The following is a 13,182-nucleotide window of genomic DNA, read 5'->3' on the forward strand; positions in this document are numbered from 1 at the left end:
TCCTGCATGTTCTGCTAGTCTGTGTTAATGAATGGAGCAGAAGGGCGTCTTCATTCATTAAACTCACGGAAGCGCGCGTTTCAGCTTCTGCTGTCTCACTAAATAAGACGTGAACACATGAACAACATCTCCAGAACTGCTCTGACAGTCACTTCATGAGCATTTGACCGTTTGATTTGAGTAAAACTAGTGTCACATCACATACACAGAACTGTATAGGTACGTCAACCCGTCAAAATAAAAGTCCGGTTAAAGACTATTGTTCAGCAGAATGTACATAGCCTACTACTACAAAAAAAAAATAAAAATCAACATTATTTTTTTTTTTTAAGGTTTAATCACACAACATTTCTTCCATGTTTTATTTTTAATAGTAAATCCCCTTTGTTTACCAAAAAGTTAAGTTAATTTTCAATAATTAAAAGATAAATTAAATTAATGTCTTATGTGTTTAATGTTTATTGTGCATCTCAGAAAATGCTTTATTTAAAACCCCAACTGAATGGCACTTAAATGCACTTAATTCATCTGTCAACTTTCTTGTCATTGTTCACAGTACAAGTACAGAGAAACAACGGGTAATAATTAAATGTTTATTTTTGATGTATGCATTGCATTCTATGCATTTAAAAAATAAAAATATTTTTTTTCTAAAAAAAAGGAAACTTAGTTGTTAATTTTAAGAGACCCAGGAGTCTTATTTTCTCTTGCATAATTAATATTGCACTTTAATTATGCAAAAACACATTTTATCCGATTACTCGATTAATCGATGGAATTTTTGGTAGAATACTCGATTACTAAAATATTCGATAGCTACAGCCCTATACTTAAGACTGGTTTTGTGGTCCAGAGTCACAAATGTCATAACTTGTAAAGTCTCTGAAAATCCTATGCCATGCATGTTGGGAAAATAATCAGTTAATTTAGCAATAAGGGTTCATCATTGGCCATTATGATATCTAGAGTGCAGAATGGACGGTAGCCAGTATTATTTATGTTTACTGTATATTAGGGGTGTAACGGTACACATATATTTGGTATTGTTACTTTTGAAATGAAACAAAATCTCCCCTTTGAAATTACGTCCATTTTACAGGAAATTTCAACAATAAATTGACGCTCTTTCCTGTGGCGTGACATATCGCTGTTTTACGCCTCAAATGGCAGCACAGAGCACGATCATCCCTTCCTCTTTACTACTAGTTGTAATGTGAAATAAACCTGAATGAACATCTCGCGCCGTATGTAATCACACAATCAGTAATTTAACCGTGGAAACAAAATGTCAGGTAGCATTTCATTTACCTCAGGCAAGCCATCAGTGTCCACAGCTTGTTAGTTTACTAGAGAAATTAAGTCTAGAGAAGAGCATTTTGAGAAAAATTAGACTCTGTTCTCATTATATTTGACTTTACCTGTTAAAAATGTCTTAATTATTAATTTGTGTTTAAATATACATGTTATGAAACAAGTTATGACAGCCACTGTGTAATTTAATATATTTCAACAGCAAATAGAAATGTAGAAGTTCATTTAAAAATTGCATTATGTGAAATTTATGTTTGTATACAATTTGAGTGTTGATTATTATATTTTAAAATAAATAGTAATTAAATGTAAGTTTGGACTTTTTTGTTAATTGTATGTAAAAGGGCTCCTATAGTTTAGGTAGAGATTTTTTTCGCTTAGGAAAGTTTACATTTATAATTCAGTTTATTTAAAGAAAGAGCAATTTGTTCAGTAAACCACTGTTTAATAAAAAAAGCAATTTTATGTTTAGTTTTTTCCCCCTGCTGTACTGAAATCATACTGAACTGACGTCAAAACCGAGGTACGTACCGAACCGTCTTGTTTGTTTACCGTTACACCCCTACTATATGTAATAATAAATAATAACAGAATAGAATAACTATATTCAAGAAATTAAACACAGACATTGATATCTACTGACAAAATCTTTAAGTTTTAAAACAGACACACAGGGCATTTTTTGATATTTAATTCTTTTATGATTACTGAATAAGAAGTTTTGAAATAGTTTTGATTGCGACTAATGAATCATTAATGAATCATTGAGACCAATATGTGAATATGTTCAACTGATTAATTGAAAGAACCAATTCAAGTGAACAACTTGCTCATGAATCAGTTTGATATATAACTTTTCTAGAGTCATGGGTATAAAAATAATGCATATTCACGATAGAAATGTTTGAAATCATCATTACTTTTGCCTGTTTTTATAGAAACTTTTTTTTCCATGCCATGGTAAAATCACTGTGACACGCAGCTTATAAAAGACACACACACAAACGTAAAGTTTAGTTTTAGGGTTCATTAACTTAACTGTTTACGGTTGCTGTGCAAGTTGCTTCATTAATATACACGTTCAGAATTTTGCGGTAACATTTTTATATATTTATGTTTTTGAAAGATGTCTCTGATGCTCACCAAGTCTGCAGTTAGTTGATCCAAGATACCGTAAAAACATACAAATTTTGAAATATCAAGCTGTTGTCTTTTGTAATATATTTTAAATTGCAATTTATTCCTGCGATGGCAAAGCAAATTTTTAGGGTTCTTTACTGAATATACATTTCAAAAGCATTTATGTGAGTGAAATAGGAATTTTGGAAAGTTATACATGTCTTTACCCTCGATCAATTTAATGCATCCTTGCTGAATAAAAGTATTTACTTAAAACTTACTAACCCCAAAAGTTTAAAGGTACACTTTTGAAATTAGGTTCCTTTTCCAACTCCCCTGGCGGGAGCACTTTTAGCTTAGCTTAGCATACATGATACATCTGTAGTACACGATGTAACTACAGAAGAGTCAAGTTTTAAATTGGAAAAATATAGAACCTCTTTGGTTATTTTTGAGTGAGATGCTAATGGTCTAATCAGATTCAATGCTCTATGCTAAGCTAAGCTACCGCCAGACCCGGAGATCGGCTGAATGGATTTGAAAACGGTAAAACACAGCTGTTTAACGCCAGGGGAGTTGGAAAATGAGCCTTAAAAAAAGAGGAGTGTTCCTTTAAAAAACTGAGATTATAAGATATAATGAATCACATCATATGTGTGATATATTTAAACGTGACTCATCCAATCAGATTGTAGTATCCCTCCATGTATATTCCATACTGATAAAAACAATTATGTATAGCCTGAATGCACTTTAAGTCACTTTGGATAAAAGGGGCCGTTGCTGTGCTTTCGTTAATGTTATTCCTCTTCCTCAGGTACCCCCCAAGCGTCGTGAGCCTAGCTTCAGGGGGTCTGCCTCCTCCAGTGGAGGGCATCATGCCAAGCACCGTGCCCATCACCCACAGCCTGACCACCGCAGCCCACCCTCCGCACGCCCCGTCACCCGGCCAAACCGGCAAAGCCGAACCCGATAGAGAGCAGCACCCCAACGAACAGTTGTAGCCCCCTCTCAAAAAGGCTCTCCGTACCACTATAGAACTCTCCTGGTCCTTCTTTACCCCAAAGAAGAGGAGCACAAACAGGCTCCCGGACTCAGAACCAGCCACTAAAAACAACCACGACTCTGAAGTAGCCAACTCTTAGACTGAAGGTGGTGGACTGCGCTCTCTGACGTATCTAGTGGGGGGAAAAAAACAACAAAAAAGAGAAAAACTTGTGGATTTCAAACTTTTCCCTGATGCAAAATCCTGCTGTTTTAGATAGTAGTCTGTCCAAGTGCAGTGGGCGATCTTTTATCTGTTATTTTGTCTGTCTAATGGGTTTCATTGTTAAAACAACAGTAGCTATTACATGAATGTAACCTGTTTGTGTACAGTTTTTAGGACATGATCAATGGTTTGTAGATGAAAAAAAAAAAACTGAAACAGCATTATGGGAGGCATCTTACCACCCGATTATAGATATGATAACAAAAAGCATATTAGTTTCGCTTGTTTGATTTTAAAAGCCCCGAAAGAGGCAGGATTTGCACACCCTCTCAGGAAAATGGATTTCCCCCCCTCCCTTCCTTTTAAATTAAACCACATAGTGCATTGTTTTTTGTCTTTTGTAGTCAAAATTCAGTACATCACTTTAAAGAACTACACTCAGTATGTTTTTATTTTAGGAGCATGTATTACTTATGTGTTAAAGGTTAAAAAGTAAACAGAAAAGTTCAGTTTTTGAACAAAAAAAAGTGTCTTGTGCAAAGCTGGCGTAATGCTTGCCTGTTTGTGTGTGACTTGATTGTACCGTGTTTTCCGAGGATGCCGGGATAGTTGCAGCTTTCCATCGCCTACATAGTTTCCTTCCTGGTAAAGTGGTAGGCTAGCAATATACATACTATATATACTATGAGATATTCATATTTTTTGTTAAACAGAATCCAAAAAATGTTTGTGACTGTATGCATTTGTATGAATTATTTTAAATGAAATAAAAGTCTGAGTTAAACTACACGGCAGCGTTTCACTAAAGTCATGGCAGGACAACAGAAACAGTGCAGGTTCAGTTCAGGTTTCCTTTGTATTTGAACCCATTTCAGGATAGAAACACAATCACTGTGAGCGCACTCTTGTGGACGCTACTTCTGTATTATGCAGATCAAAAGGTACCAATCAGGCAACATGCATCATGAAATATTTCATACAGTGAATTGGGATTTAACTCAAAGCTGTGATCGAGCTCACTCTGATGAATCTGTATTAAAGGATTTGTTCACCCAAATTTGATGTACCCTCACTCTCATGTTCAAAACCCATGTTAAAATGGAGAAATTTTGATTTTATTGACCAAATTGTTTGGTGTAGTAACAATAACATGGATTTAGAAAAGTAGAGTTTTCATGCCAAATGCAAATTTTGGATGAAATTTTAAACACTTCGAGATCTGCCACTATCAAGCGCACAGAAACAATTCACACCTTATTTTTTGTTCGATAATCCGTTTCGACTGAGCCCCACACATGACATGCAAGAAAAAATGAATAAATAATGCGCTTTAATAATTCGTTCCTTCGATGTAATAAAATGTGCACACAATTACTATTTCGTTCTCTCAATTTGCTAATTAATTCTCTCGTTTTATAAATCGTGTGCACAATTTAACAAATCGTGGGAACGAAATAGTAATTGGTGCACACGATTAAGCCTACTATTTTTTTTCCTGCATGCCATGTGTGGGGCTCCGTACGATTCACACCAACATACACACACACTCAAATTTAAATTCACATAAAAAAAAAGATTCTTCTGCTATAGCATTAAAATCTCATTAATACTTGCACATATTAGGTTTTGACATCATCAACGGCAAACTACATTACACCTTGCCTGTCTCATAACTGTTATATACTGAAGATACTATAGGTTTTCATTGTGTGGAAAAGAGCAGCACGAACATTCCGCTCAGTTTCTCTCTCTGTGTTCCACAATGGATCCATGAGGGTGGGAAATTCCTTTTTCATTTTTGGTTGATCTACTTTAACACACAAGACAAAACCATCAAACCAGTGCACTAGCTAGCAAGCGCCTGTAAGTACGTGGTCAGAAGCGTTGAGTTGGGAATGTTCTTTACACATTGCGGTGAAGGAGGTGATGACTCGGCATCGAAACTGATCCCTGCGCATGCAATGTCTCTCAGCAGACCTCCGTAGTTCCTTCATCCTGTCCTCTGCTTGTTCTGGATTTCGTTTTGGTGCGTTTGCCATTGAACATAAGAAGAGGCCTTAGAGAGTCCCTGAGCAGTTTGTCAAACCAAAGAAAACGAATGGGCACTTAATTCTACACAAGCATTGCAGAGCGTTAGAAAGCATCTGATTCGTTTACAATCGACTTTGTTAAATAAGCCCTGTTCAATAGCTTTGTAAACATGCATGTGCCATCTGAATGTGTCAGGGTGGCTTCACATCATCATACCCCGAGTGTTCATACTGCATGCCATGCGCTAGCATCTGAGCGATACATTCTCATTCGGACCACAGTTATAGTTCCTATTATTCAATTTTGGGGGATATATATTTTCATAACCGTTTGTTGTGATGCTGGCGACACTGAATCCAAATGGGGAATGTGATCATAAAGGGCATGAACTGAATTGAACTGAATTTAGTATGTGGGAGGGTTTGCTTGCGTCTGCCACTTGGGAGGTGCACTCTGTATTTCGGGCGTGTTGTGATGTCCGTTTGGCGTCAGTCTGTCCTGAAAAATGTACAGGTTGTTGCTGGCCGCGATGGCGATGATGTTTTCTTCGGGATGCCAGGCGGTATGGAGGATTTTCTTCCTGAAGTCCAGACTGTCCACGCTGACGTCCGTCTCTTTCCGTTTCTTGCCCACACACACCCGCCGCGGCTGCAGGACGGCCCGCCGCTTACACACCTCCCGACTGGCCTCCAGGGTCACGTCACGCAGACTCGCCCGGTCAAACATTCGGAAGTAGTTGTTGTAAGCTCCGGTCATGATCACGCTGCAGAGGAAGAAGAGAGGGATTGAGAGGGAACAGATGCTGGTTATGGTTCAAAGGTCAAAGGTGATGTTTTGAGGGTGACTGGCCTCACCTGTCCGTTCCGTTCCAGGCACATTCAAACTTGTCAAAAATACAATCGCTTTCATACAAAGAGCACAATTTGGTTCGCAGGTAGTCGTGGACCTAAAAACACAAGCAGACATGAGAATTCTGTAGAAAAACATTAGAGTTAAGGTTAGACATGTTTAGTGTGCAGTCAAGCTTCTTTATATACAACTGTATAACAGGAATGATGCTTGTAGCTGTAAAAACTGTACTTTTCCTGCTTTCCAATAGAGAATGAAAGGCATTTTTAAAGATTTGTACCTTCATTTTTCTCTAACTGCATCAAGATTCTATTACATTTCATCAAAGAAATGTACTGTGGCTGCCCTCACTATCGAGTAAGATTTGTTTAGATTGATTTATATTGTACAGTATATATATATATATATATATATATATATATATATATATATATATATATATATACACATATCACTAAAAAATCAATAAATAAGAAAGAACAATAATAATAGAAATATATAAGATTTACCAAATTGTAAGGTAAATCTACTTCATTTTACATTATATAATCTGCATATATCTGTGCATATGTATTTTAGTATAACTGATATACTATTATAGTATTTAATATTTTACTAGCTGTTATTTTTTATTTAAAGTTTTAGTTATTTTAGTCATTTTAATTTGTATATATTTGTGTATTTGTGTTATAATTATACCTATTTAGCTTAATTTGAGTTTTAGTCATATCAGTACTTTAAACTTATTTTGAAGTAAGTTTTCCCATTTAATATTAAGATGTAGTTGTATTTTAATATTAATTATTTTTAATGATAACGTAATTTAATAATAACAGGTTTTAGTTTCATTTAATAATAGGTATAGGTAGTTTTCTTGTATAATATTATCTTTTAATTATATATATATATATATATATATGTTTTTATAATAATGTATTCTTAATAGAAGGCAGAAACTTTAAACGTGATACCAAGTAAATATTTTCCACATATTTTAAGTGCAATAAATATAAATAAAATCCAACATTTTATCTTCGTAATCTCACAGATATTTCCATTTTTAAAGGAATGAGTCTCAGAATTAAGAACCACTGGCAACAAGAAACACAGTATTGCAATGGTACTTCTTCTCATATTTGTGTTAGTGAAGCCAAACCCTCTTCACGTGCACTGAGAAGCATATGTTCTCATGTGAGTGAGTGAGTGAGTGAGTAGGTGAGAGACCTGGTATGTTTCCACTGGTTTATTTTCCATGTTGAGGTCCCAGACTTTAACGGTGAGGTAATCTCTAGTGAGCAGGTATCGACCGCTGTGACTGAACTTCACATCTGAAACAGAGGAAACAATCTCGGAGAAGAAGGACCGCCGGGATGGATCCACTGCTTCTTCAAACACTAATGGAGTTTGCACATAGACACATGACATTACAACATACCAACTATTAGGACATTCATACTATAAAAAGTAAAACACCTTACATTAAATACTGGCAGAGGCAAACCTGGAACTTTAAGTGATTTACTTAAACTTAAGTAACATTTTATTAAACCTAAAAAAGATTTTTTTGATAAGTCTTGTAATGTGGGTGTTTAAGTGGGTATGTTCCTGGATCAAACATCTTTGTAATCTTGGAACATGGTTATGTTGTTGCAAGACCAGCAAAGAATGTGCAGAATGCGCATGCGCGGCTCACGCTTGGCGTGCTGGTCACAGAGTGCGCGCGCTCTCATGTCGCAGAGGCGCGTGGTTCCTGTGCTGCTGCTGAAGGCCAGCAGGTGGCAGTGGTGAGGGTGAAACTCGGCCACCGTGATCACCTCACTGAGGTCCTCCATGTTTTCTGGCTTCAGATCCACAATATCTGAGAGAAATTCACTGAGGAAACCCAACACATTTTTTAAAGGCTAGTTCCCAGCAAGGATGATTAATATAATGATACATTTTTAATAATCATACAATGACAGGGAAATTAACACAACAATGAACTACAACAATAAAATCAGAGAAAATATATTGTTTTTCAGAACTATTTTTTTCTAGCTGATGAACTATAAAAACCTAACCCTAACAGGAAAACAGAATCTACTCGACTTTTAATGGCATTTACTGTTAAGTATGGTAGCCTGTTGCAGCCACTTAAAAAAAACAAAACAAAAAAAACAAGGGTACTGTCACAATTTAAATACGTTTTTCTTGCAATTGCAAATATAGTTTCAGAATTACGAGATACAAATGCACAACTGTGAGAATTATGTGATATATACTCACAACTGTGAGAAAAAAAATAGAATTGCAAGCTTTTATCTCACTTTATTTCCCACAATTATGAGTAGTCTATGCAATTTTGACTTTATAATTCGCATTTGCACGTTTACATCTAGCGGTTCTGAGAAAAAAAGGTTGTTGATATGAGATATAAACAACTCACAATTTCTAGACATACACTCACAATTGAAAGAAAAAAATCTGAATTGTGAGATAAAGTCACAGATAACTTATTTTTTGACTCAGTGGCAGAAATGGGCTTCTATAGTTAAGACCCATAAACAGCACAAAAACACCTATATAATGATAACAATCATTATAATGTTTTAATAATCATTCAAGTTCTATGAGAATTGGGAAATCCCCACTACAACTATATTATGATTACGACACAAAGCAACAATAGTGTTAGAACAAGTATCAAAATGATTTCTTTCCCCAGGTGATGAATGGTAGAAAACATTCAAAGACCTTTAGAATCCACCTGACTTTGAGTACTTCTAATAAAAATGCTTTCTTCTATATTTCCTCTGAAAAGATGTTTGGTGACAACATGTTAGAAACTATATTTTTGATTGATAAACACAATTATAACACCCCATATCTCTCTAGTTCTATCTTACAGTGCGATGCACAAGGATACTGAAGCTGCGGTCAGTGATGTTGAGGTGCCACAGGTTTATTCTCAGGTCGTCAGCAGACAGGTACGTCTCACAGTCGCTGTTGACACTGATGGAGTTGATGTGATATGCATGTGCGTTAGCAAAAACACGCCGTGGAGACGCCTCCACCAGGAGATCCATCGGCCGCAGGACAGGGACCTGGACAATGCAGTAACTCACATCAGGAAACAAACATTAACAGAGAAGGAAACAGAAGGAGAAATGCAACACACCTGTAGAGTGGTGACTGTAGAGAGATCCTTCAGTCTGCCCTCCTCATCTCTCAGATTATAGCCTTCGGCTCGCTTATCTCTCTCACTCACCTTCCACAGCTTTATGGTCTTGTCTGGAAAGAAGTAAAAAAAAGTATGTTATTCTTAAAGAAACAGTACTGTGTTTCAGCGTTATGTTAGCAAGGGTTTCAGCTCTTACCATTGGTGGCGAGGAGGAAGTGGGCGGGGTTATGCAGAGGCAGCCAGCGAATCTTATTGATTTTCTCCTCAATCTCCAAACTTTTCAGGTAATCGAACTCAGGCTCATGACTCTGAAATGTACTATAAACATTATATTCGCCCTAAAAGAGAGAGGTAAGGGGACACGATAACAGAAAATAGTGACACTGTTTGCATGAATTAATTAACTGTCCACAACAGAATTATTGGACTTTTCACATTTCCAGAGAAGTGGAAGTTATACAGTATCTTAGGTAAGTTCTATAGTGGTGAATGGAAACTACAAAAAAAGTCTAAAAGTCGGGTATGCATCTTACTCTTAGATTCATCTTTGAGAATGTGATGTTTTGCACTGAGTTGATGTAATTGGCATAATATATGTTCACATCATCATACATGTTACAAAATAAACATTAACAAGATACGCACATTTACCATTTATTGGGTCTCATTGTAAAAACATGAGGGGAATAAACTTGGGTGTAAATCATTCATAAAACAATTCTTACACAATCTGTCAAAAGTGACAAGATCTGTAAAGCTGATTTTACGAGTCATTTAACCAGGCATTCGTTCTGCTCTTGTGTCATCCATCTTTTGGGGGTATTTAGACAGTTTTGTCCAATAAAACATTTTCTAGAATGATAATGTATCCTCCCAATGTATTATAAACACCACCTGCCTCCAACTCACAACAGCAAGACAATAACTGACTGACAAAAAAGAAAAAATGAGAACAATCAAACAAAAAAAATGCTTCAGTGTCCTATTCTAGCTTCCTGTTTCAAAAGGAAGTTTGTGAAAAAGGGAACATAAATCAATGTGTTAGTCAGAGATTTGTCTGACCTGTGGTTCTCTCTGAAAGATGACAACTCTCCCACCCCTATCACCCGTGGCCAAGAACTCTCCGGACTGGTTGAATTCCACCGTAGAGATGACATCCGCTGGATCACACACAAGAATGAACAAGGAATGAAAATAAATCCTGCACAGGCCTCTATCTAGTGCTTAAGATCAAATATGCCTGACACTGCTTTGCCAAACTAAACAAATACAATATTTGTATTTGAACATAGATTCAAATACAGGGTTACACCAGGATTATTATATATATATATTACAAGGTTACACCTTATACTTGATTTATTTCAGCTAGTTGCTAAGAAAGCATTTCTGATTTTCATACAGTTTAACTTTATGTACTAAAATGACTAACATCATAAATGAAACAAAATTAACAAAACCTAGAAAAACAGGACAAAACACTACTATTGAAATTAAATAAAAAAAGAAAAAAATATATAAAAATTAATCCAAATGGTTAAAAACTTTCTTCTCTCTCTTCCTTTGGGGGCCTGGTGATCAGTACTGGTTTTACCCCCAGTCCGGCTCCCCTGATTTCAGCAAAGCCCTTACAAGAAACAAATTCAGTCCAAACTTTTGACTGGCAGTGTAGCCACTGTGAGTGTATTGTAGCGTGTGTGTGTGTGTGTGTTACCCTCTGTGTACTCTGGCTCCAAGGCTGCGAGATCGGAACAGAGAACTGGGCTCAGCATTCTGAGACAGAACGGGGCGGGGCTGCAGCTCTACCAATCCTGCAAAGAGGCGGAGTCTCATGATCAGCCTTAAAATCTCAGAGGAAGGGTTATGACATGATACCGGTGTCTTGATGTCTGCCAGAGAGACTCTCTCACCTGCTGGAACGATTCCAGACACTGATATTCAAACATACAGGTCACATGAGCGGCAGCAGAGATAAACCACAACCATCCAGATTATGTACAGTATAGCCCTGATGTATTGCAATGGGCATAGATTTGAGATTAGTGGATGTAATCCTGTTCTACATCAATAAAACATCAGATTATCAGGGGTGGTGGGGGTGGGGGGGATCTGCCACATATGTATATTAACATCTCCATCTGTTCAATAAGCCATTAAAAGGGATCACAAAGCACATTTATGCATGTAAACATCCAGACATCATGAACGAAAAGGAAAATTCAAATGAATAACAAGACATACTTAGAAAAAACACTCTTTTACCTTCTGTCACATTGCTGTGCTAACAATCGTGTTCAGCTGCTGATATATTCATTCAGTTCCATTGCTGTGTTGGTTTGTATAAGAGGTGTCTGTGAAGGTGTGTGTTTGTTTGATGGATGAGCAGCACACCATCCATTTTTCAGCCATCAGCATGAAGGTCTGCTGCAAAGCGTCATGGGGTTTATGAGCAGTAAGTCCACACGAAGAGGCAGATGATATAAAGGCTGAAGAAAAAGCACAATCTCTTGGCTCAGCTGGGATGCATCTACACTCTTCCGGTTAAATCATTCCTGTTGGGTTTTCCTGAAATCAGAGGTAAACACATGACAGCTGGACTTGTGCGTAGGCATACTGATGTTTGTCCAAAAGAATGAGGGAGGGGTGAAATTCTGTCTGTTCTGCTGCATAGACTCCTCCTCCAAAGCATATCACAGAGAGGGAGACACAGAGATGCTGAGGGACATGCTCTCGTCCAATCGTGTCACTGGTCAGGGAGTAGTGGCCAATGAGAGAGCGGCTCAGCATCACATTGAGCAGCAACCCCCCACTCCAGCCTCTGATACTGATATAGCTACAAGAGCGGTTGCTTGGTAACCGCATCTGTCTGTGAGAGTCAGGGAGGAAACATGAGGCACTGGCATGAGAAAACCTCTTCTGTAAGACAGACTGAATGGACTTAAAATAACTGCTTTCAGGGTTTGTTTGTTGACAGAAGGGGACAGGACTAGAGCAGGGTACTGAGGTGGAGCAGTCAGGGTTTGAAACTATCAATGCAGAGCATCCTTAGAAGCCAACCACCACAGCAGGGAGGAACATGATGGCTTGAGTATCCACGGAGAAGGCGATGGCTGGATTTATAAAGTGGAAGAACAGAGCGCAGGTAGTATGGAGGCCCATGGTGGAAATAATGGGGGAACCATCACCAGAGGCAGAAGATGTTTATGGGTGGGAGTTGGGGGGAAGCTGTTCCTCTTCCAATCCTCTTCATCCAGACGAACTAATACTCCTCAGTGGAGCAACATTAATAGCTGTCATTTCCATATCTTTTCTAGGTCCAATATTTGGTCACATTTAAAGTCCAGTGAAGATGAATACAGGCAAAGTTTCAGGCTAGTAGTTTATTAAGCAGAATATAAAGATCCATATACAGAGGTCCAGACACAGAGATTCTGTAATAATAATTTTTTTTAATGGCTAAACATTGAAACTTTTTTTTATTAGCCTATTTTTTTTTATATTA

The 13,182-nt window shown here is 37.2% G+C and overlaps 2 protein-coding genes across 6 annotated transcripts in view; one reads left to right on the top strand and one right to left on the bottom strand.

Moving 5' to 3' along the window:
- The window catches only part of LOC132109935 (C-terminal binding protein 1), a 36,790-nt gene extending 32,626 nt beyond the window's left edge, over window positions 1-4,164 (top strand). For 3 of the 4 annotated variants that reach the window (XM_059516406.1, XM_059516405.1, XM_059516404.1), the window contains one exon: window positions 3,248-4,164. In XM_059516406.1, the coding sequence (XP_059372389.1) occupies window positions 3,248-3,434 (187 nt within the window). In that variant the 3' untranslated portion in view covers window positions 3,435-4,164. Of the gene's footprint in view, window positions 1-1,783; window positions 1,835-3,247 lie in introns of all 4 variants that reach the window. The other variant, XM_059516407.1, reaches the window with a different exon arrangement.
- Window positions 4,165-4,477: 313 nt separating this feature from the next.
- On the bottom strand, window positions 4,478-12,348 carry ppp2r2cb (protein phosphatase 2, regulatory subunit B, gamma b). 2 transcript variants are annotated; one of them, XM_059516402.1, is made up of 10 exons: window positions 11,943-12,348; window positions 11,395-11,491; window positions 10,743-10,840; window positions 9,877-10,018; window positions 9,678-9,790; window positions 9,426-9,603; window positions 8,214-8,378; window positions 7,745-7,914; window positions 6,526-6,617; window positions 4,478-6,434 (listed from the first exon to the last, which is right to left on the bottom strand). In XM_059516402.1, exons 2-10 carry the CDS (start codon window positions 11,450-11,452, stop codon window positions 6,077-6,079), a joined length of 1,374 nt encoding a protein of 457 aa, XP_059372385.1. In that variant the 5' UTR covers window positions 11,453-11,491; window positions 11,943-12,348; the 3' UTR covers window positions 4,478-6,076. The 2 variants fall into 2 exon arrangements, with proteins under 2 accessions (XP_059372385.1, XP_059372386.1); XM_059516403.1 differs by lacking the exon at window positions 11,943-12,348 and adding an exon at window positions 11,591-11,860.
- Window positions 12,349-13,182: the final 834 nt, after the last annotated feature.

The sequence above is a fragment of the Carassius carassius genome, chromosome 29 (assembly GCF_963082965.1).
Source record: "Carassius carassius chromosome 29, fCarCar2.1, whole genome shotgun sequence".
Taxonomy (NCBI): Eukaryota; Metazoa; Chordata; class Actinopteri; order Cypriniformes; family Cyprinidae; genus Carassius; species Carassius carassius.

Bases quoted from the DNA above. Each gene is read 5' to 3' on its own strand.
- ppp2r2cb (XM_059516402.1), bottom strand. From the start codon at position 11,452: ATGCTGAGCCCAGTTCTCTGTTCCGATCTCGCAGCCTTGGAGCCAGAG. The intron at 9,791-9,876 runs GTAAGAGCTGAA...ACTTCTTTCCAG, and splicing joins CTTCCTCCTCGCCACCAATG to ACAAGACCATAAAGCTGTGG. The intron at 6,435-6,525 runs GTGAGGCCAGTC...CTTCCTCTGCAG, and splicing joins GCCTGGAACGGAACGGACAG to CGTGATCATGACCGGAGCTT.